This window comes from Lygodium microphyllum, chromosome 25 (genome assembly GCF_053477565.2).
Source record: "Lygodium microphyllum isolate KBCC chromosome 25, Lygodium_microphyllum_v1.1.10, whole genome shotgun sequence".
Classification (NCBI taxonomy): domain Eukaryota; kingdom Viridiplantae; phylum Streptophyta; class Polypodiopsida; order Schizaeales; family Lygodiaceae; genus Lygodium; species Lygodium microphyllum.
In genome coordinates, this window is record NC_141159.1 from 100878898 (window position 1) to 100901481 (window position 22584).

At 42.6% G+C, this 22584-nt stretch overlaps 1 protein-coding gene across 1 annotated transcript in view; it reads right to left on the bottom strand.

Moving 5' to 3' along the window:
- RPL24 (Translation protein SH3-like family protein) overlaps window positions 1-20898 on the bottom strand; it is a 34267-nt gene extending 13369 nt beyond the window's left edge. Inside the window, exons 1-2 of the mRNA XM_087666836.1 lie at window positions 20668-20898; window positions 20162-20200 (exon numbers count right to left, since the gene is read on the bottom strand). Of these exons, the coding sequence (XP_087522962.1) occupies window positions 20162-20200; window positions 20668-20802 (174 nt within the window). The 5' untranslated portion in view covers window positions 20803-20898. The remainder of the gene's footprint in view (window positions 1-20161; window positions 20201-20667) is intronic.
- Window positions 20899-22584: the final 1686 nt, after the last annotated feature.

Here is a 22584-nt window from a genome sequence, read left to right on the forward strand (position 1 = left end):
ACCCAACTGAGTAAAGCTTTGCCAATGAAAAAGCCCCAAATTTCTAGGGTACAAGGGAAAGATAGAGAAAATCCCCTCTCCCCATCAATTTGAAGTAGAAGGAGAGGAAGCATTCACTCGATCCATGGTAGCAAGTATTGGTGAATCAACCTGTTAACCAACTAGGTCAAGATGTCATGAGGACAAGTATTTTTGAAACCTCACTTAACATGTGGATTAATTTTTAACCACATGGTTAAGTAAATGTTGCACATGTGAGGTGTAATTGGGGTTAGAGTAAATTTATGAGCTCGAGACCTGAGGAAATTATGGGATGTCAAAGGCAAAAGTTACTATAAGTTATGCCGCATATATACTTGGTGGTGTTTGGTGCCAGTTGTTGGCCTAGGTCATTTATTTGGTCATAAGTGTCAGTTTTGGTGACATTAGAGAAGTGGCGTTTAATGGTACCTCAAACTACTGCTGCCTATGCCCAGACATTATCAAAGACTGCTTGCTGCATTTTTGTGATTCGTTTAAGTATGACATGCTCTGACATCTACCTCTAACACTTGTGCCCCAGTCCTAGAGACATGGAGGTTCGAGGCCTTCTAATTGTATCATCTTCATAATATGCATTCAGCATTCTTCAGATTCCGTTCTTCATATTGTTGGGATATAAAGGCCCGGTAACCTCCGTGTATATAGTATACGCACATTGTACATGTGAACGCACCCTTTACGTACCCTAAGTATAAATACATTTTATTCTTTGTGTACCAACACATTGTTGGTACACTCTTATCGTCTTGGACTTTTCACTCTGCTCAAACTCTCTCAAGCCGTCACACTCACTGGTTCACTCCTGCTCGACCTCCATTACTCTCTGTTGTGCCCCCCTCCAGTTCCAACAACTGGTATCAGAGCTTAAGGTTCTGTGTATGCTTCCCAACTTGAATGCGACCTTCAGCAAACAAGCGACGGGCAGAGTCGATTGGTAGCAGACGTGCAAACAAGACCAGGTGGCACTGGGCAGCGGGCGTGGATTAGGCGCCTGCTGCTGTGCGCGGTGAAGACGTGTAGGCGACGATTGGAACGATGCGACGTGCAGGCAACCTCTGCGGGCAGTTCGCGTGACGGGTGACAGGCAGGCGGCGCTGGCGGGCAAGCGTCAGTCGGACGTGACGGGATCGGATCGTGTGACGGTTCGCAACGTGGACAGGCGGGCGACGTGACACGATGGGGGTCAACGGATCTCCCCTTGGTTAGTTCCTTTGTTTTTTTTTTCAAAAAACAAATCGAATTTTTCTCTAATCCCCTCATTACCACTGGCCTTGGCGGGTGTTCACACACCAGAGACACAGTTTCAAAATCTATGCAAATCGGGCTACAGAATTTGGGGCTTTTCTCAAATTTGGCATCATTCATGCCTGTCAGTGACTTTTGAGTCAGAAATTGCAGACATCGCGAGCGGTGACCTCAATTAAATTGGGGATTTTGCAAATTTTGTCAAAATTTTTGCCTTTGTACTTTGAGAGAGAGCCGTATCATTCTCTTGGTGGTAACAAGATTTTAATTAGATTTTGTTTCATAGACACTATTATTTTTGTATATTATATCATCATTCACATCATCAAGATGACTATGATTGTAAAAGTACGCTTAGGCAAGTAAACAACTCCCCTACCAAGGGCATTGTCCAAGTGGCACCATTGCATCGCATTTTGCATGAGTATGATGTCTTGCATTTCCCTTACATTACACCATGCATTGGCATTCAATTCTTGTATAAATGCGTCTGTACACATTTATCCCTTTTCCGTTAGAGAGTGATCAACTCTAGATCCACCATATTTACAGCAACTCCCATGGCAAACTCCAAGGGTAGTCTCCTTGCTTTCATGACCACATATTCCCTATATCTTTTTATCATCATCAACACCCACCCGTGGTTGGGATAGATTATATATTTTGTTGTGTATTAGATCTAACCGTCCCTTTCATTCTCCCCTAAGAGTACAGATTACTTCATAGGACAAAAACCATCAACTTAAAAAAGTTCAATGTGGTTCCATTTGCCTTTGCAAGTCTTGATAGACTACTAGGCAGCTGATGAGCACCCTTTGTCCAACGCCTTGGTCTCTTTCTAGTGATCACTTGGACTTCCTTGGTAAGATAACCATCGCCTCTATAGTCTTGGTAGCTCACTAGGCAATCAATGAGCACCCTTTGCCTAGTGCCCTCACTGCTTTGGGAAAGGATATCTTAGGGAAAAAGAAAATTTGGGCTTAAGCTATCTTAACAATCCCTTCCTAGTTCCAATATTCCCAAGAGGGGGATGTCAAGCTAAAAATGCATTATAAACTAATTAGCTCTTAATTACAGCCCTAAAACTCAAATTATCAAACTTTCACTAACAAAGAAACCCAATCCTAGAGAGTGTTTGTGTCCCATAAGCCAAATCCTAATTTAGGAGGACCTGTCCATCTATAAATACATAGGCTGCCCACCACTCAGCCTAAATCCTCTTTTGCAAATTGCTCACACGTGTCTCTACCATTCACACCCTTTTTGCGGAGAATATCTCAATTGGAGCAGTTGTTCATTGCTATCCATCATCAAGCACTTGTTGCCTAGTCTCTTCCACCTATGTGCGACCATTTGCAGCCTAGTACCATTGCCCTGACTATTGTGTTTATTGCTGATCTTGTTGTTTTAGCCTATGTTTGGACCTACACAAGCTACCGCCAATCGTTGAAGTCATCACGAAACCCTACATCTATCGTTCTTAATTGTCACTTGTGCTACTTGCATTTAGCAATCTGCAGCCATCGCAAGCCTACCATGTCATCGCTACCGGCTGCATTTGAAGATTTCCTACCTTCCTACTACCCATCTAACACTGATCTAGATCCACACTACTGCATTTGCTATTGCCAAATATCTCCATAGGTTGTCTACTGCATTTTAGGATCCATCAAAGTTCGACACACTCTCCAACTCATACTCTCTGCCCCAAACCTAGAGACCAAGAGTTTGGGGGGTAGTATCTCATCTTTGCATAATGTGTTTTTTATCCATAGATAAGTATTTCTTTACACCAATGGAAATGTGTATGGTGCATGGAATAACCATTCTTAATGGATTAGTATGATATCCTTGATCAAGTGCCTTCACATGCTATCCCCATTGACATGGTGCCAATACGGTGTATTAAGTACTTATCTCTCTGTTGTTGATACCTCACATCCAGGATCTCACAATCCTGCCTGGCCTCATTGGAGTCGTAATGAATCATGCCTACTTGTCATTCACGATAGATCCCTAGTTCACCCATGAGCAAACTCCTTAGATGACTCATCAATACCCAAGATATTATTTATCCAAAGAGAGAGAATATCTATGCAAAGGACATCTTCATATTATTGTATGACGTAGATTTTGACACCCCACCATAGAAACTCACTTACCAGTTCAATGAGGCTCTACATGTAGCAACAGGTACAACATTTCCACATTTCCAACCAACAAAGAGAGCCTCCAATAGGACGATGCCCCATACAATTGGTTCAATGATGAGTGTCACCCACTGCCTACTACAGAGGGAGGTTGCATTGGGCTCCACTACACACAAGTGGGCATAAATGATCTGCAAATGTCTTATATGGCAAAAGAAGAGGGCTTTTTTAGCTCAACTAGAGGGAGATCTATATCAGTTGTTCTTGAGCTAGGACTCTAGAGAGGCATGGAGACTTTTAGAGAGCATTGTGCTCAGCCACACTTGTTATAGCTTCAGCTACATGGCAGCAATATGCAGCCGCACTCTACACTGTAGCAATCTAGCCTCCCCTTTCTAACCCACTTGAGCCTTGTCCAGAGACATTCACCTTTTTTACTTCGGGGAGGATCCGAGAAGCCATTGACAAACATAATCGAGGTAAGGTATAGTATTGGACTAAAAATGCATTACAAATTGATTATCTTTTTAAAACAGCACCAAAACATGTAAATTACCAAAAGTTTTATTAATTGATGCACAGTCCTAGAGAATCTTTATGTCCCATAAGCAAAACCCTAATTTGGGAGACCCTTCTGCATTTATAAATAAATGGGCTACCTACCATTCAGCTTATCCTTGTTTTGCAGGTCACATCAGTCCACACACACTCCACTGATGTTGGCACCCTGTTTCCAACCTTCAGCCTTCACCTATATATTGTCCGCCCATCATCGAGTGCAGCCCTGCTTTTCAGCCCCTAATACCTGTTTTTCAGCTGTCACCCTTCAGTCAAGAGGTTCCAGGCTGCTGTGTTTGCTGCCAGCTCATCATCACCAGCAGTTGATGTAAATTCTTCTCCAATTCAGCCTGCATTTTTGCCGCTGTGCAGGCCACCCTCCATCAGTGCACTTTCAGCCTGCTGTGGCTTGCTATTTACAGCCTTGGTGATTAGTTTCCCAGCCTCTAGTGGATGGTAAACTATTGTGTTTGCCAGATTAAGGCTCCAAACTGCTGCATTTTGGTGACAGTCTGCTACCCTTCAACATTCAACATTCTTTCAGCTCTGACTAGTGGTTACAGCAATTGAGATCCATCCTAGGTGGACATCGTAATCCAACCACATTCACTGCTCTACATTTGAGTATTCTATACACTCTTTCCATCATTTACAGCATTGATTGATTCAACTCAAAGTTCTCTTTTTCCTTTGTGTTTGTGTTTTTGCATTTTGTGCTTAGGGTTTTTGCATTTCTTGTGTTACTATTTGAGTTATTGTGTTTTCAGTGTGTTTATATATTCTATGTTTTCTCGGTGTTTAATAGGGCTACGGGTGAAGGCTTCCCAAAGAGTTGGAGCACTAACACTTGCCTATCCTCAAGTCAGTGGACCCTACTCTACCCAATAACTACCAAACTATTATTGTGGGCCAAACATTGGCAAAAGTTATGTCTTCATTCTTGAGCAAGAGCCGAGTTGTTGGGTGAGATGTGGGCTACAAAGCACAAGGACAAATTGGATTTAGGAGGGGCTTCTCCACTTTGGACCATGTCCTCACTCTTCGAGTGATCATTGAGCAGGGCAAAGCTCATGACCCACAGATTTATTGTTGCTTTGTGGACTTCCAAAAGGCTTTTGATACAGTACCACGAGACAGGCTGTTGTGCAAACTATATGGTATGGGAGGTCGTAAGAAACTCATATGGAGCCTTTCAGCACCTGTTCATTCCACCATTGGGGTGCAACAAGGTTGTCCTGTCTCTCTAACATTATTTGGGTTGCACATTGATGGTATTGCTGATTACATCTCTCAAAAGTAAAATAGAGAAGCTCCACTAGCCTTGTTATAATAGGAAGATTACAAAGGAAGAAAGAGAACTTTGATTGCATATCTTCTTATAATATGCACATGACATCGTATTGATAGCTAATTCCCCAAAGGGATTATAAAGATATTTGAAGCCATTGCATCAATATGCACTAGATAGCAAGCTTCCAATGAACCTTGGTAAAACCAAGGTTATGGTATTTGATACTACACCACAATGTGTCAAAAGATGACGTACCAGCGAGACAGTAGGGTTTGCGGGGAGAAACACGGGGTGAACTCGGCAAACATGGAGAAGAGAAGAGAAGAGAGAAGAAACTCTAATGAATGGAATGATGAAGATCTGAATCATGGAGTGAATGTGATACAAGGGAATAAGGGTGTCGTAGCACAAGGAAGATGATGAAGACAGCCACGAACCACGAACCGCAATGTCCTCCTGAAGGGGTGTGAGGGTAGTGGAGAGGCTGGAGAGAAGAGGTGACGTGCTGAATGAATCAGCCGTGAGGAATGAATGAGAGAGTGGCCTATAAATAGGCACAATCAGTCTAGGATGGCGCCCCTTTTTGGAGCTGCAAACCCTAAACACAAAACGCAGAAATGCAAAAATGCAAACTGCGGGTGAAGGGTGAAGGGTTTCTTAACACCCCCTCTCAGGCCCAAAAAGGAGAACAAGAGAAGAGTGAGGTGGAGATGCAATGCTACATGCTGAAGAATGCTCATGCAGCAAGTGCCACTTGGACAGTGTCCCACGTGGGGAAATTGTTCACTTGCCCAAGCGCCCTAGTACAAAGATGATGAAAACATGCAATGCATAGGAGGAATGTCGGACTTTGTGCGGTGCCGAGAACCATAAGGATATGCCTGTACTCGATCTCGCGAGGTGGCTTCATGTTGACCTAGTGACGAAGGCAAGAAGAGAAGAGGCGGAAGATGTAGAGGATCCCTAAGATCCGAGATTTCCACCGGAAAGGGAACCTGCAGTAAAGACTAGTAGCAGAGTGAGCTAGAGAACCCGAAACACAACCTCAGGAGAGAAGCCACTAGCTCTGTGCATCCATCCTGAAAGGAATACGAAGCCCTCATCACCAAGCCACGGCTGGACCTCCGAGGTCCCGATCTAGGTGGTACTTAAAGATCCTGGGTATCAGTAGAAGAGATGACTAGTCAAAGACAACCACCCCAAGAAAGTAGAGGATGGGTGAAAAACTTCATGTGAAGTAGGTTCCCCCTCTGAGGTGGGAGGTGGAGGGGCCCCCACTAAAGTCAAAGAAGAAGTAGATTTCCCCTCTGAGGGCAAAGAAATAACATCCCCCTCTAAATCCACCTCTGAAGTAGATAGGAAATCCAAAAACTCATGGATCACAAACTCTGAAATGTCTGATAACGAAGGAAGTGCCGTCGATCGTACTCAAGAAGGTATTTGGGGTGCCGAAGAGCTCCCAGAGGTAGCCTCTCGAGCCTGAGTAGTCGAGGGTGAGGAACGGTGGGGTTCAGAATGAGCAAGAGGTGGGCAACAGTCGCTGTCTCTTAGTGGAGCAAACTAGGTAGCCGAAGAAGAGGAAGGAGTAGAGCAGTCACTGTCTCTCGAAGGAGCGGACTGACGAGGAGACAGTATCAAACAATCACTGTCTCTCGATGGAGAGGACTGCAGATTCATAGGTTATGGAAGCCACAGTACTTGAAAATAAGTGGGAGAAGACTGCAGCTGGCATTGCGACGATCTCTAGGAGGTCGTAGCGCCAATCGATCCTCCATGTGCTCGAAAGGACTTAGTGCGCATCGGATGCATCTTATTGCCTTGAGCATAGTACGCTGATAGCCGATGCAGAACGATCTCTTTGGCCCGGAAAGGAGAGGTGGCACAAGGTGTGCCTGGTGAAAGACGCATGTACTCCAGAGTGGGGAGCAAAGGTCGAAGTCGGCAAGCATCGATGGTGTGTCTGGTGATGCCACAGTAGGAGTACCCAGTAGTTTGGTCATCTGTTGGTAAAGAAACCATGGATACCAGTGTGCCTTGCTAAAGAAGAAAGAGGTCAGCCACCATGAACCACGAATCGCAATGTCCGCCTCAAGGGGTGTGAGGGTAGTGTAAAGCACGAACCACAATGTCCACCTCAAGGGGTGGGAGGATAGTGGAAGGGTTGGAAGTGAGCTGCCAGTGGGAGGAGGATGCGACCAGCAATAAGAGGTTGCAACCAGTAGAAAAACGCAGGTGAGGAGAGAGAAAGACTAAAAACGCAGGTAGGACAGCCAACAGGAGAGAGAAAGACTAAAAACCTAGGCAATAGGTGAGAGAAAGACTAAAAAAGCAAGCAGGACAGCCTGCAGAAGAGAGAAAGACTAAAAACGAAGGCAGGACAGCTTGCAAGAGAGAGAAAGACTAAAAACGTAGGCAACAAGTGAGAGAAAGACTAAAAACGCAGGAAAAAACAGCAGCAGCAGTCAATATATTGAAATCAGCTCCGAACAGTGTGTGATAGGCCGGAAACAGGTGCAGTGTGTGTGAAATCTGCAAAAACGAGATTATTTTCTGAATGGAGAGTGATCAGCAACAGTCGTTTTGCTGTAAACAGCTGCAAACTGTGGGTGGAAGGCTGGAAACATGCACCAGACTGTAGATGACAGCAAGGGACAGCTGAAACTGCAATGTCCTATGCGAAAGGGGTGTGGGCAGCAAGCTGAAAACACCTGAAACCTACAAAAACGAGATTTTGATGCAGCAGAAGAAGAAAAGAAGTGAATGTCGAACCCACTACCGGTCTTTGCCTTCACTGGAGTGGAGGATCTTCACTACTAGGTGAGCAGATCTGGCTCTAATACCATGTCAAAAGATGGTGTACCAACAAGACAGTAGGGTTTGGGGGGAGAAACACAAAGTGAACTCGGCAAACATGGAGAAGAGAAGAGAAGAAAGAAGAAACTCTGATGAATGAAATGATGAAGATCTGAATCATGGAGTGAATGTGATACAAGGGAATAGGGTGCCGTAGCACAAGGAAGATGATGAAGACAGCCGCGAACCACGAATCACAATGTCCTCTTGAAGGGGTGTGAGGGTAGTGGAGAGGCTGGAGAGAAGAGGTGACGTACTAAATGAATCAGCCGTGAGGAATGAATGAGAGAGTGGCCTATAAATAGGCACAGTCAGTCTAGGATGGCGCCCCTTCTTGGGGCTGCAAACCCCAAACGCAAAACGCAAAAACGCAAATTGCAGGTGAAGGGTTTCTTAACACAATGGGTCAAGAGGTTTGCACCTATGTTTACTTATGGACAGGGTGAGATTGAGTGTGTGGACTCTAATACATATCCAGGATTCTTATTCACAAGTCCCATCTTCTCTAGGAAAGAAGCAACACATACTAGACAGACACAAAGGTATATAGCACTAGAAAGGATGTGTTCAAAAGTATTGTTCCCAAAGCCACGTACTAAGCTATGGTTTGATACATTGGTCATATCCACATTGCTACATGGACTGCAAATATGGGGCCCTAGTCTTGACCACCATAGTAGATCTGACCATACTTATGATGGGTGGAGATTGATGGAGAGGCCTCTTGTATCCATGATCTCTAGGCTAATAAAAAATAAGGCCTTAGTCCCACATGAGATCATCAGAGCTGAGCTAGAGGCTACACCAATAATTCTAGAGACCCTTACTCAATCACATACCAACACGTGGTATCTCCCTCTCTAGCCAGCTGTCAAGGGGACTCGAGGGCTAATTGTGCATACCTATGTATTGGTGAATCTTTGTCTAGTTTGAGCTACATGGTCTCAACATGGATAGATTGCCCCCCTTTCAATACTCCCTTGAGCATCCTCCCTTCCTCTTTGCCACTCAGTGATTGGTAGAGTTATCAGAACAGACCTCACTCAATTAGATATCAAAGGGACATGGATAGCACTGGTATAGGAACTAGGGATGAAGATGGCTTTCCATTGGGAGCATCTTCTTCATACCACAGAGGATGGCTTTATAGTCCGCCTAAGATATATGAACAGCCACCTATGCCATGGAGTCAAATATGAGCTATTGGCACCACACCCCTCCTTGCACCAATTAGAGATTGAGACTAGCAAATATAGAGCCATCCCCCTAAAGGAACACATATGCCAAATATGTCAACTACGCCCACAGACTAAGGAGCACAATATTTATTGTTGCCCAACATACTATGAGATTCGAGGCCAATCTCATTGTGTCTATTCAAAGACGGCTTTGGACCATCATTGAGGATCATGGATCGTATTGACCAACAATGTTTGGGCCTCTCCTAGAGATGCACTGGTTTAGAGAGACATTGAGCAAGAGCAACGCATTAGGCTGCCACAGACCTACCCAGAAGTAGCTTCTAGATTTCTTTAGTGTATCCAAAGGATCCCAAAGCAATCCCAGTCTCACTTTGCACCTAGTGGGGGCATTGAGGAGACTTCAACACAACCATGGTCACAGCTCATATATACACAAGGGTTGTGATAGATTGAGCTATCCAACTTGGCCAATCTAGGCATCCCAAACCTCGACATAGGTGTTGGTAACGCATGCAAAAGGAGGATACAAGGGATTACTACCCATGCTAAAGCGAGGACACATATCCCTTGATCTTGTCATCCATATTTGTAACAACTAGACTCAATGTAATTTTGGCTATATAGTTTTTGTATGGCTATATAGATTTCTTTTTTCTTTTACTATTCATATGCATTCATTCTTTACTGAACAATTGTATCACCAAGGTCTTTTGGTTGTAACTATTGGTTACATAGGCCTTTTTGGCCTCTTGTAGACATTAATAAAGCATTTCATTTCCTCTCTCTCTCTCTTCTTGAAGAGTTTGAACTCTACATTTCAACCATTCAATACATGTGAGCAAGTCATCAATGGTATCCCCTGACTAATACAGGGACAACAAGTGGACCAACAAAGATTTCTCATATTGCAATTCAGCTTGTAAAGAGGAAGCATGCTAAATACCATACTGTTGGGACAACGCTCGTGCAATATCCCTAAAAACAAACCATGCTTCCATCCCTCCAAATAGGACCCTCCAGCTAAAAGAAGCAATCAATTGCTGAATACATTCCAAAAACCGATTTTGTATTAGAAAAGATTGGTTGAAACGAAGAGGCAAACGAGCAAGGAGAGCCTTAAAGGCATGAACAGGTATGTGGGTCAATTCCAAACCAAAGGATAGTAGTCTGACAAGACATGCTGTCGCTCCACCCACATATCAATGACTACAGGAAGAAAAGAATCACTTTGACAAATGTGGATCCTATCAAGTCTGGCCCAAGTGTTCGGATGTTGAAGAGAACAATAAGTATATCTAGACTGTGAAGGATGCATCCAGGACCATATATCCTATTTCAAAGACACAACTGCAGAAGCATCCCAATCCTGTCGCTCAAGACCATCCATGACCGAGTGTTGTGAAGTCGCCCGATCCATAGATACACATGTATTAAAATCACCCACTCCAAATTTATGTGGAGCCCGCGACCATTAAAGAAAACTGTATAATTCTTATATATATAAGAAGATCCTTCCAAAGCATGTTGTTTATGCTCCATAGCACAAAAAACATCCCAATTTTCAGCTAACACAACTTTCCACAACTGATATTGCTTATTGCCCGAAGAAATGCCTTTTAACATTCCATAAAGTAAGTCTCATGATAAATCACAGAAAAGAAAACTATTGAATCACCACTTTCCCTTTCACTTAACATCAATGGCTTTAGATGCCTGAAATCACTCCATCTCACTTATGATCACATCTACAAGATCTACCCTCTACAAACTAGCGATCGAAGGATGAGTAGGAAACTTTTGTTGCTGAGAACGAAAAACATCCCGAGGACGCACAAGCCTCCCACGCGCATCAAAGCACAAAGCAAAATCAGAAGCTGTGGGAGCTTTCACGCAACCGCCAAGACCCACGGACCGCTTATTGTTTCAAGCGTTCCAAGCCGAGCACTAATGGCTACCTCTCACATAACCGACGCGCCATCCATATCTACGGGTGTAATGAGCTTACCTCCATGCCATTCGAGTTACCTCCTCTCCCGCGCACTCCGGTAGCTCCACGATCCAAGTGCAAGCTTCAAGCAAGCTCCATCCTCAAGCTCCATGCTCCAAGCTCCATTGCCGCGAGCAAGACAAGAGAAGAGAAGAGAAGAGAAGAAGAGAGGAGAAGATGGAGAGCTTCTCCTCCTCGGTCCCTCACCCTCACATACTCACTCCCTCACACTCTCACACTCCCTCTCTCAAGCACAAGCTCAAGCAAGCAAGAACAAGAAGAAGAAGAAGAAGAGGAGAGCTACTTTTGGCCACACACAAGAATGAGCTTCTCATTCACTTTTCAACTTTATATACAAAACCCTACATCCCTTTTGGGCGGTCATCCCCTTTTCCCCTTTTTTACATGGCCGGCCGTAGCCTAGGCCCTTTTTCCCATTGTCCTTCTATCTTCCTAGCTTCCTTTCCACCGCCCGTCTACATTTATAAATTACACGGGTGAGAGCCCGGCGCTCTTTTACAAGATTTCAAGGTGCGCCTTTTTATTTTAAAATGCGTCTTTTCCCTTTTGCATTTGCCTTGGACTTTTAAGGTTGCCCTTGCGCTTTTGGCCTTTTCTCCTATTCTTTCTTCAGTCGGGCTATCTTGTTTCCGCCTTGCCCTGCGTCTTTTTTATTTCCTTTTGCTTTCTTCGTATTGGGGTTAACATTACCCCCTCCTAGACAAGTGCCAGTCCCATGGCACTCACCGTCGTAGGTAGCAGGCTGTAGCATGCACCGAAGACGTGGGTGACAAGGACGCATGTGGTTTCCGTGGAGGAGTGGTGGTGGTGGTGTGGAAGAAGGTCCTGTGGGCGTGTTGGTGGCCAAGGTGGCTGGTGGAAGATTATTGGAGTTGGCGGTAGGGCTATTCTGTGTTGGGGATTGCATTGATGGCCAGCACAAGTGTTGGTTTGTTGGGGATTCTGCACATGACGATTCTTTGCGGGCTTGTCGGATGGTAAGGGATAAGCATTCAGAGTTAGGTGTTGATGAAGAGCGAACGACACTTTCGTTGGAGCCTTCAACACCTGTAATTTGAAAACCTCTCGTGTGGTCTCTCCTTAAGGGGTAGTGCTAGTCTTCTTATCGTGCACAAGACATATTTTGATTAGTTTGGGAGATAGGTCGAACTCTAAGCAAGCCTGGAGTATTGTCCTGCACTTGAGGACCCAAACCGTGTATAGGTTATAGTATGAATATTAAGTGAGTACACGTGCATATTTAGGTATTACTTAGTTAGAAGACTATCGGCCTGGTTCCTTGTATAGCAATGGATCAGTGAAGCAAGGGGCTAAGTTGATGGAAAAATTTGTCGATGAAGACGGGGAGTACACTTGAAGATTGCTTGAGACATCATTATGATCTTGTCAAGGCAACGTAGCATAATTGAGCTCCTTGATGTCTTAGCTTTTGGTAGCTAGTGGCTACTTGTAGTGCTTGAAAAGTATGGTGTACTTTTCCATTGTCTTTCATGCCTTGCTTACCACTGTTGATTGTAATGGCATTGAGATGGAGTGCAAAAGAATTGTGCAAGTGGTTCAGGGTGACAGGTCTAACCATAGGCGAGGCGAGCTCCCTAGGTATGTCCTACCCTTGATGTGCCCTGAACAATTGTGGGGGATGTACAAAAGGACTAGGGGATTAGGGACGGAGCCAACTGACCAAGGTCACTGGACATACCTAATTTGAGGACCCCTAGGTGCTAATTCACAAATAATCACATCAAGCAAATAATTAATGAACCAACAGAATTCAGCACTTTCGAATCAAAAGAGACAATCCAACACTAATTGGCACCAAGACTTGGCACCCCTTGCCGTATTTATTTAATCTTTATTCCAGAAACTGATGGTAAAACTGAAAAAGGCTGAAGCTCTATTAGACCACCTGGCCAAGAACTTGAAAACCCTCCAAGTTCTCCCCCAATTTCCAACAAACCGAGGCATTGTCTCTGACAATGCTGGAGCTATTGACTGTCCACAGCAATCAGCAATCCTTGTCTTCAAGTTGCACCTTTATTCTAATAGCCTAGGGAACCAATTGAGTCTTCAATGATTGCAAGCAACCCAATCTTGCTGAAGACAATCAAATGTCTTCCAATCTGCTGTAAATCCACTGTTTCACAGCAGTAAACCCTCATGCATGTCTGAATTTTACTATTGCTGTTTGCAGCCCTGTGATGCATGAATTCACTAACATGGAGGAGAGAGATTAGCAGTAGGAGAAGGAGAATATATCAATTGCAGGCTGGAATGAACGAACAGCAGTAGCCGCATGCCCTTTTTCAAATGTCTTCCAATCTGCTGTAAATCAACTGTTTCACAGCAGCAAACCCTCATGCATGTCTGAATTTTACATGCATGCATCCCACGACAACGATCCAAACCCCAACTATTGCTGTTTGCAAGCCTGTGATGAGCGAATTCACTAACATGGAGGAGAGAGATTAGCAGTAGGAGGAGGAGAATATATCAATTGCAGGCTGGAATGGATGAACAGCAGTAGTCACGTGCCCTTTTTAATGCCAGAAAACAGGTCACCTGCCCCAGAAGATGTCAAAAATCAAGTCACTTGCTCCCAAGGTTGCCTACAATCAGGTCGTCTACCGTTGGAGATGGATCTGCTGTCCATGTCCCCAAAACTACCATTGCTCATCGCTAGAGTTCATACAGCTCCTGTGTCCAGCCCCAGTACCTAACCTCTCTTGCCCAAACTAGCCTTGCATGGCCCTATTCATGGTTGCCTACCAAGCAGCAAACCTGTCAATGCAGAACTCAGCCTCTAGAAATGAATTTCCAGCCATTATTATTTTAAAATTTTGAAAAAAACTTGGCCCTGCCCAAGTATTGGCCACTGTCCAATCTAACCTCTACGAGAGCCTCTTCCATCTGCTGGCGACAGATTCCAGCCTGCACCGATCACTTGGTTGGCTGCATTTATTGCTGATTATGCCATTCCAGCCTGTGTTTGGACCTACACAGCTGCCGCCAGCTGCTGACATCACCATTCCAGCCTGCATTTTGCTGTTCTGCCCTGCCATACAGCTGCCACATCATCCACTACTGCGTTTTGCTGCTGCAGCAGTCACCTACACCTCTCCTGTAGAACTCCGCTATTTGCTGCCCATCTGTCTCACTAATCCAGCTCCCTACTGCTGCGCTTATTACTACCAAACATTCATGGAGGCTGTTTGGTGCATTTCGAGATCCATCAAAGTATGACACACTCTCCAACTCATACTCTCTGCCCTGATCCTTGAGACAAGAGTTTGGGGGTCAGTATTTCGCCTTTGCACATTGTGTTTGCTGCATTGAGCATCATAATATTCAACATTCATTAGTCATTCATTATCTTCTTTTAGTGTTCATGGTCTTTGAGTTACCCTAACACTGACTATATTCTTTATCAATCTATGCTTTGTTGCACAATTGTGTTTGTTATCTATAGACAAGTATTTCTTTACAAAGTATGAGCTGAGAAAATGGGCAAAGATGCACTATCATCAAGCACATGGATAGGCAAGGCTCAAGAGAGGATATTCCACACTTGATCACATCTTCACACTCCAAGTTATCATTGAGGAGGGTAGATCACAAAGGAGACCGATCTATAGTTTCCACAAGGCTTTGATACAATCCCACAAGCCAAGCTCATGTAGCAACTACCAAGAGTTGGGGGTCCTTGCTAAGATGCAATTGGGTGCCCTAGCATTGTAAGCTCCAAGCAAGATGTCAGAAGAGATCCTCACAACACTATTGGAGTGAAGCAGGATTGTCCCCTTTAGCCCACTCTCTTCAAGCTATGCATTGATGTGATATCAGACTATATTGATAGATTGGAAGGAGATGGACCTAGCTTTAGGGGAGTACTGGTACCTTTGCTACTCTACGCAAATGATATTATGCTTATCTCAAACACCCCAAAGGGATTGCGGCACCACCTAGATGCACTACATGCATTTTTCCAAGAGAGATACCTCATGTCGAACCTTTGAAAGACCAAGGTTACAGTGTTTGACATCTCCACCTAGTGGATCAAAAGATCAATGCTTCAGTTTACATACGATGGGGAGACAATGGAGCAAGAAACATGTCTACCTAGGGATTACTTTTGCCAAGCCAAGATTCACACTGAGGAGAGCAATTGAGGATTGAGTGACCCAAGGCTATACAGCATAAGGAGCCATGGAGAGCCAATGCATTCATATAGAACTCCAGGAACCCTAGACAAAGCTCTAGCTCTTTGATATATTGGTTACACTAGCACTCTTATATGGAGCTCATATTTGGGGATCGAGCCTCTTATCATTGGAGGAGAGCTACAGTAGAGTAGTCACAACTAAATGGAGGGGAGATTGACAATGGATGGGAGCAAATGGAGGGACCCCTCTTGATGATGATCTCCCGAATGATCAAGAGTGGAACCTCCATGCCACATGAGATATAGCAGCAATGGGAGCACCACTTATTATGGCTGAGACGCATAGTAACATGGATCGGGTTTTGGGGATGGGAACAAGAATGGGAATAGGAATGGGGGCAGGAATTGCCATCTCCTATTACCATGATAGGGGACTCTAACATGGGGACGGGACTGAGACAGTATGGAAACGGGATGGGATTGGGACGAGAAGCTAGAAAATGGCCATCCCTTGTTACTATGTCGCTGAGGCTCTTTTCCAAACACTAATTTTTATGCGCAAGCTTTGGGACCTCCTAAGATAGAGAGACTCTTCTAGACTTGCTCCAAAGTCATCTAAACAGTTACCGCTGCAAGGTGACATTGAAAGCTGGTATGCTTGGACAAACACATGGTTGCAGCTACATGGGCTACATAGGGATCACCTTCCAACTCTATAATACAACTTGGATTCCCTTTTCTTAGAGCTCAACCAAGAGGAGTTCAATAGGATTATCATTTGGACATTATTCAATCACATAGAACCAGGTCTTGCTTGGCACTTACCCACTATATGGGAACAAGGATGGCTTTCTACTATGAGCATCTTCTACATGTATCCCATGGTGGCATTGTGATCCAACCAAGATACATGGACAGACACCTATCCTATGGAGTACAATGTGCCATTGATCAACTCTACATATCCTCACACTAGTTACAAATAGAGACCAATCACTATGGAGCAAATTCCTCTCTCCCAAAGAGTCAAATCTGTCAACTTTGCTAGCTCAAGCTAGAAATCGAGGAGCACTATATGCATAGGGTGCCCACTGTATCGTGAGATTAGGGCACTTCCACTATCTGTTTCAAGATGGATCTGGACCGTATCAAGGGTGATAGATTTTCCAAATCAATGTTGCCTTAAGCTCTTCATTTTGGAGCTATGCCAATATAGGGATAACCTCTTACAATCCCAAACAAAGTGCTTTGGGGATTCATGGCAACACACTTAGTAAATTACTAACTTTTTCAAAGCAGCAACTACACTTGGTACCTCTAAGTATACCCGAGACCAACTAGTAGCTTCACCACAAGGAGTCACCTTAGATAGAGCTAGCAAGAGATGGCAAGCACATTGCCCACGGCCCACTCGTCCATGCCCCATTTGGTGGCACCATCGAAGGATACAAATGATACCAACACATCAATCAAGAGCTCTACCTCAACGCTCCATCCTATCCATGTTAGGGATAAACCCATGAGACATTTCTTGGAATGATACCAATCCCCATATCAGTTACAACTTACACATTGTATTAGATCTCTAGTGCTTAATTTACGATTTTCAAAAATCTATTATTTCCTATCTAGATGTTTCCTTATAGATTACGGTTTTGTTATTCTACTCAGGAAACATGACAATTCCTTTGAAGTTCAAACATATCTATTTTTGTTCTCAAGGCCATGTTGGCCTTTTGCAAACATTAAAAAAACTTTCTTTCTTTCTTTCTTTCTCTCAATTGTTCAAGACCGTTCAATTGATATTGTTGCTACAAGTGGACATAAGCCTCTACTCCTAACAAATTTCCTCATAAAAGGATTTCTACTAGAAGAAAAAACTAGTCCCTAGCCCTTCATAGGCCTTTAGAGAGGCCATAATTTTCCTTTGTAGATGAAGTGTATTGTCAAAAAAGTGTAGTGTTGCAATAATTAGTCTACACATAGGAAAAGAAGCTATCAGTATTCCCATAAATTCAACCACTCTCGAGCTCTATGGGGGCAGCTAATAGGTCAAACCTTCATGAGACCAACAACAAGAATTCTTCCTCAACTATTCACCTAAACCAAACGATCCACCTTGATTTGGTTCCACACCAAAAACTCATTCTCAAGCTTGACCAAGTAAGAGGGCACATGACAAGCTTTCAAATCATGGAAAAGAATACCATCTTTCCACCAACCATACTACAATTATCCATCATTCTCTATCTAATCAATTTCAGCAAGTAAGCTAGTTCCAATACCATATGAAAAAGCCAAGTTCAACTTAAACAAACCCCAAGGTAAGATGAGCTAGTATGTACCTTGGCTCAACCATCAATTTCAAGGTAACCACCAAAATTTACTCCCAAAAAGTTGTGTTTCAGCATTAAACATTTCGCCCCTTCGAACGTTCTAAGGGAAATGCAATGAAACTACTAACTAACATGTTTATATTTATAATACATTTATATAGCGTTGTTTCAATATAATTTTTTTTATTTTCTTGGAGTGAAACAAGGAGACGAAATGTTGAATATTGAAATCTTTCATTATTGAAATATATTTCACATTTCCCCCCTGATGAAACATGTTTCACAATCACCATGACCATAAACCCGAGCTCAAGATTAATATGCTATATTGAGCTTCATGTGTTGGGTTGGTTCTATCGAGTTGTTAGTTAAATGACAAGGGGGACCACTCAAAGAGAGGATTATACAGCACACAAGGTTCAATGAAGCTTAGCCATTTAGACATGTGATGTTGTATGCACATGTAACATAAAGTACTATTACATATGAGCAAGCACTTACGCATATAAAGCCACCATATTATTTGATCTAATGAATTTATAAAGAAAAAAGTGTCCAAACAACTTTATCATCATGTTGGACGTGACGGGCTGAGTGTGATTGGGTGGAGAATCAAGTTCTCCACATTATTTGTCTTGTAGGGTTCCACTATATGGAATTAGGATTTTAGACTTGCTGATTAAAGTTTTGACTGTTAGAAATTAAGATCTTCTGCTGTCTTTTTTTTTTTTTTTGCACGGGGCGGGGGGAGGCGGGGGGGGGGGAGGGGCGCCGTGGGGGAAGAGAGAGAGAGATAGCAATTTGGAGAGAAAAGGGTCAAGTGGTGGCTGCCAACAACCTCAAGGTTTGTCACAACCCCACACAAACCAAGGCTCAAGCAGAACACATTTTTCCAAAAGATCAAGCAGCTTATTAGGAAGAACCAAAAACATGAATCTATTTTCTTTGAGCATTCTTCCTAGAGCAAAAAGAATGCTTTCTGAGAGGACCAAGAATATTTCAACCACAGAACCCCAAAGATAGCATTTATCTTCACACATTTGCATACTTAAGCAAATGCATATGATAAAAATTGTGGTTCAATCTATAGCCAGATTTTAGAGACCTACATGTAGGTTTTACTGAAGCCCCTACATCTGAAAAACTGAAGGCCTATACTTAAGAATAATCTTAAGTACTAATACTTGATTCTTGCAACAAGATGAAACAAACGGTACACACAGCCAAAAATTGCCAAACACGAACCACCTCTCAGTGCGTTTCAAAAACTTCTGACCAGGACACTGGTTGTCCACTCTCAAACAACACTTCCCATGGTGTCCCCTCTGACTTGGTGAACTAAGCAGCACCCTCAAAATGATGCTCTAAGGGGTCCACCTTGATGGGAAAAATCCCATCAGCTGCTTTACCATTTAAATCATTCAACATCTCATAACCCTAGATAGAACATCATGATACGTGTTCTGCACTTCCACCAACCTTGGACAGATGCAACTACCTTTTAAGCATGTGCATGGACAAGTATATTTAGAATGTTGGCAACAGAGACAGCGTCTAAACCTTTGTACGTGTTACTTTTGGATATTTGGGGATCCTCAAAAGTAAAAACTACACGTGTGTTATCAACCTTGATTGTAGTAAAATGTTTGCAATTGGTGTAACTGAGAGCTCTCAAATACAATTTGTGTCAAATGTTATATCCTTAATTCAGAAAAAAAGTGCCCTGAATCCAAAGCATCTGAATCTTAGGACCCCAGATCTTTATCTTCAGATTTTCAATAATGACCCTACGTGTCCTTCTCATGCCAAAAGCAGTTTCCCTCTCTGTTACCATCAAAAGTAAAGAATACATTGGAAAATTTAAAGAAAAGTCAAAGCACGCGTCAGCTTGCCTTTGATAATATGTATCCATACATAAATTCTAGAGAAACACAATCTGATCAGCTTTACAGGGTTAAAATCAACATTATTGCACATGCCTCAAATCAAACCGTGCCTACAAAGCAAGTTGACCTGTCAGATAAAAGATCAGCAATATAATGAAGACATGCAACATATAAGGTCCTGGGAAAGTAATGTTAGCACATCTGTGTCTTTATGTAGTATTATCACAAGCAAATAAAGTACTGAAATGGCTTGAAAATATAGCCTGCCTCTCCATCACCCAATCATATACACAGAAAAAAAACAACTGCCTGATGCATTGCTTGTCGCTTGAAATACTATCTCCCTCTATGTACCCCTCTCATATACACAGAAAATATAGAAGAGCCTGCGATGAAAACAATAACTGGGAAAATATGGAAGAGACATTTACCATCCTAATCATACCAATTCTTGCTTCTCCACTATTAACCTGCAGTCAATATCAGCTCATGGTTAGATAAGAAGCTGACCTACTTGCAACCTAAAGTAACTATGTTAAACGACACTGCATTTCTAGATTTTTGGCAGGATTCGGTGTGCAATCATGATTGGGATTCCAATCTATTAATAAATTCAAAGAAATTGTACAGGTTCCTCAGCAATACAAAGAACAAGTGATGCCATGAAACATCCAAATTGCTTGCAATATGGCATGCTGTGCACAAGCCAAGCGGTGACCAGGGTGGTTGCTCAGAAACACCCCCCCCCCCCGAAAGTAGTAGTAATAATATTATTATTATTATTAATATAATGCAGGATTTCATTCAAATGAATGATAAACGTCCTAAGTCATGTATGTCAACAGCTACTGTCAAAACCTCTCTCTCTCTCTCTCTCTCTCTCTCTCTCTCTCTCTCTCTCTCGTCCAGAAAGGAAAAGATGGAAGCCATAGGCTACCTGCATATGTGAATGGGGTTGCGCAACGTGAAGGCCCATAATTGAGCTGGAGGAGAAGCTGGCAAAGCTACTGTTCGACTTGTGGCCATTGATCGACAATGTGTTCATTGCCTGCTGCAGACTCGCCATTGCCATAGCGCTAGACCTCTCGGCCCCTTCCTTCTGTCTCTCTCTCCGAACCTTATCTTCTTCACAATTCGGAAGGTTCAATTCCAAGATCAAGCATAATTTGAAGTTTGATTAATATACCGAGTAGCAAAGTGCATCTTATACAACGTCCATCAAAAACTGAGGTTTAATGTAAAATAAATTGCAAAGATTTTTTTTTACTTTTGAATTTACACAATAAGGTTTAAAGTTTTGATTTTATAAAAAGATTAATTTTAAAAATGAAAAATATATACAAATTGTTTTAAAAACCCCTCCATTCTAATGCTTTTCATTAGCAATGCTCATAATACATTGAATGTAAAGTATTATTGTATAAAAGATGTATACATAAGACAATGTAATTGGATGTAATTGGATACTTCTAAAGCACAATGTCCAAACTAAAATAAAATTTTAGCCTAAAGGAGTTGCATAACAAATAGTTTTGAACCTCTTTTTCCGCATTCTAAATGTAGCATGTGGATCTACCTTCCTCCGATTAGGCAAAGGTGAAATTCTTTGAAGACTTCCCGAGACCCTTTGTCCCTTCTATGGGAGACATGAATAGATTGTTAAGCACCTCACGTGGGACTGTTGAGAAGCTGGATAGTGTCAGAACTACCTCAAGAAGACACTATACTTTATGGGCTTACACCATAGCTTAACCTAGAAGCAAGCTTTGTTTGGAGATGTTGGCAGTATGAATGAAGAGACATATCAGCTATGGTTTGTCCTTAGCACTCTCCTTTTTAGGGCCATCTAACTATGTCATAACAATCACCATATCAAAAATGATATTTGTAGCTTCTTTATAAGCCATATCAAGAACGAAATGTATCGTTTTTTTAATGCTTAACAAAGTAGGACTAGTTCCTTCAACCTAGTTAAGAAGAAGCTTGTATATGGAACGCATCCCTTTAGACATGTCGTGCATAATAAATACTAGGCGCTCCACCCCTAGATTCTCTTCGTGCTATGCATCGAAGCACTTATGGACTCATAAATGCAAGAACATAGAGAGATGGTAGATCTAGAGGTTAAAAGTTGGCATATCCTAGGAATTTGTTGGAGGAGTGCAAGGCATGGCTGATGCTTTAAGAATGATGGTTGAAAAAGTGTGGATTGAATGAATGCTTGTTATAGCATTTGATGGTCTACCTGTTCCATTCATGACTGTAGTGGCTAATATCATTTCCTTTGTAATCCAATGATCCGGACAACAACAACAAAGGCATCTATGTGTTCCACTTTATTTTCAAAAGTGCATAAATGTATGTCACATTACTTATATAATCTTTGTGAACATTCTTTTATTTCCAATTACAGTGCACTCGCTCTCGAGATTGCTTCACATACATTACATACGATATTCAAACGTTTGTAACACATCAAACAAAGTCTCATAATTTTGCAAGCTTCAATTAGCTTATTGAATAACATGGACCATGGAATGAAAATAATGAATGGCCGTACATAAAGACAATGTTGGGTGGAATGTTAGGTTTTAAGACACTCATAGCCCTTGCATGTAGATGTACTCAACAACATTGTCACAAATTTCTATGCCTACCAAGGCATTGAGTGCATCATCATGCCCCACATCAACAAAAGGATTTCCCACAAGAGGATCATTAAGATCAATGTGAACTTGATCAAGTTGCACTGGCTCATTGGACACATCAATTAGAAGATTATAAAGGATGCAACAAGTAGTACGAGGAAGAGAATATACATTTGATGACAACACTTTGTCATCTAAGATTTTCC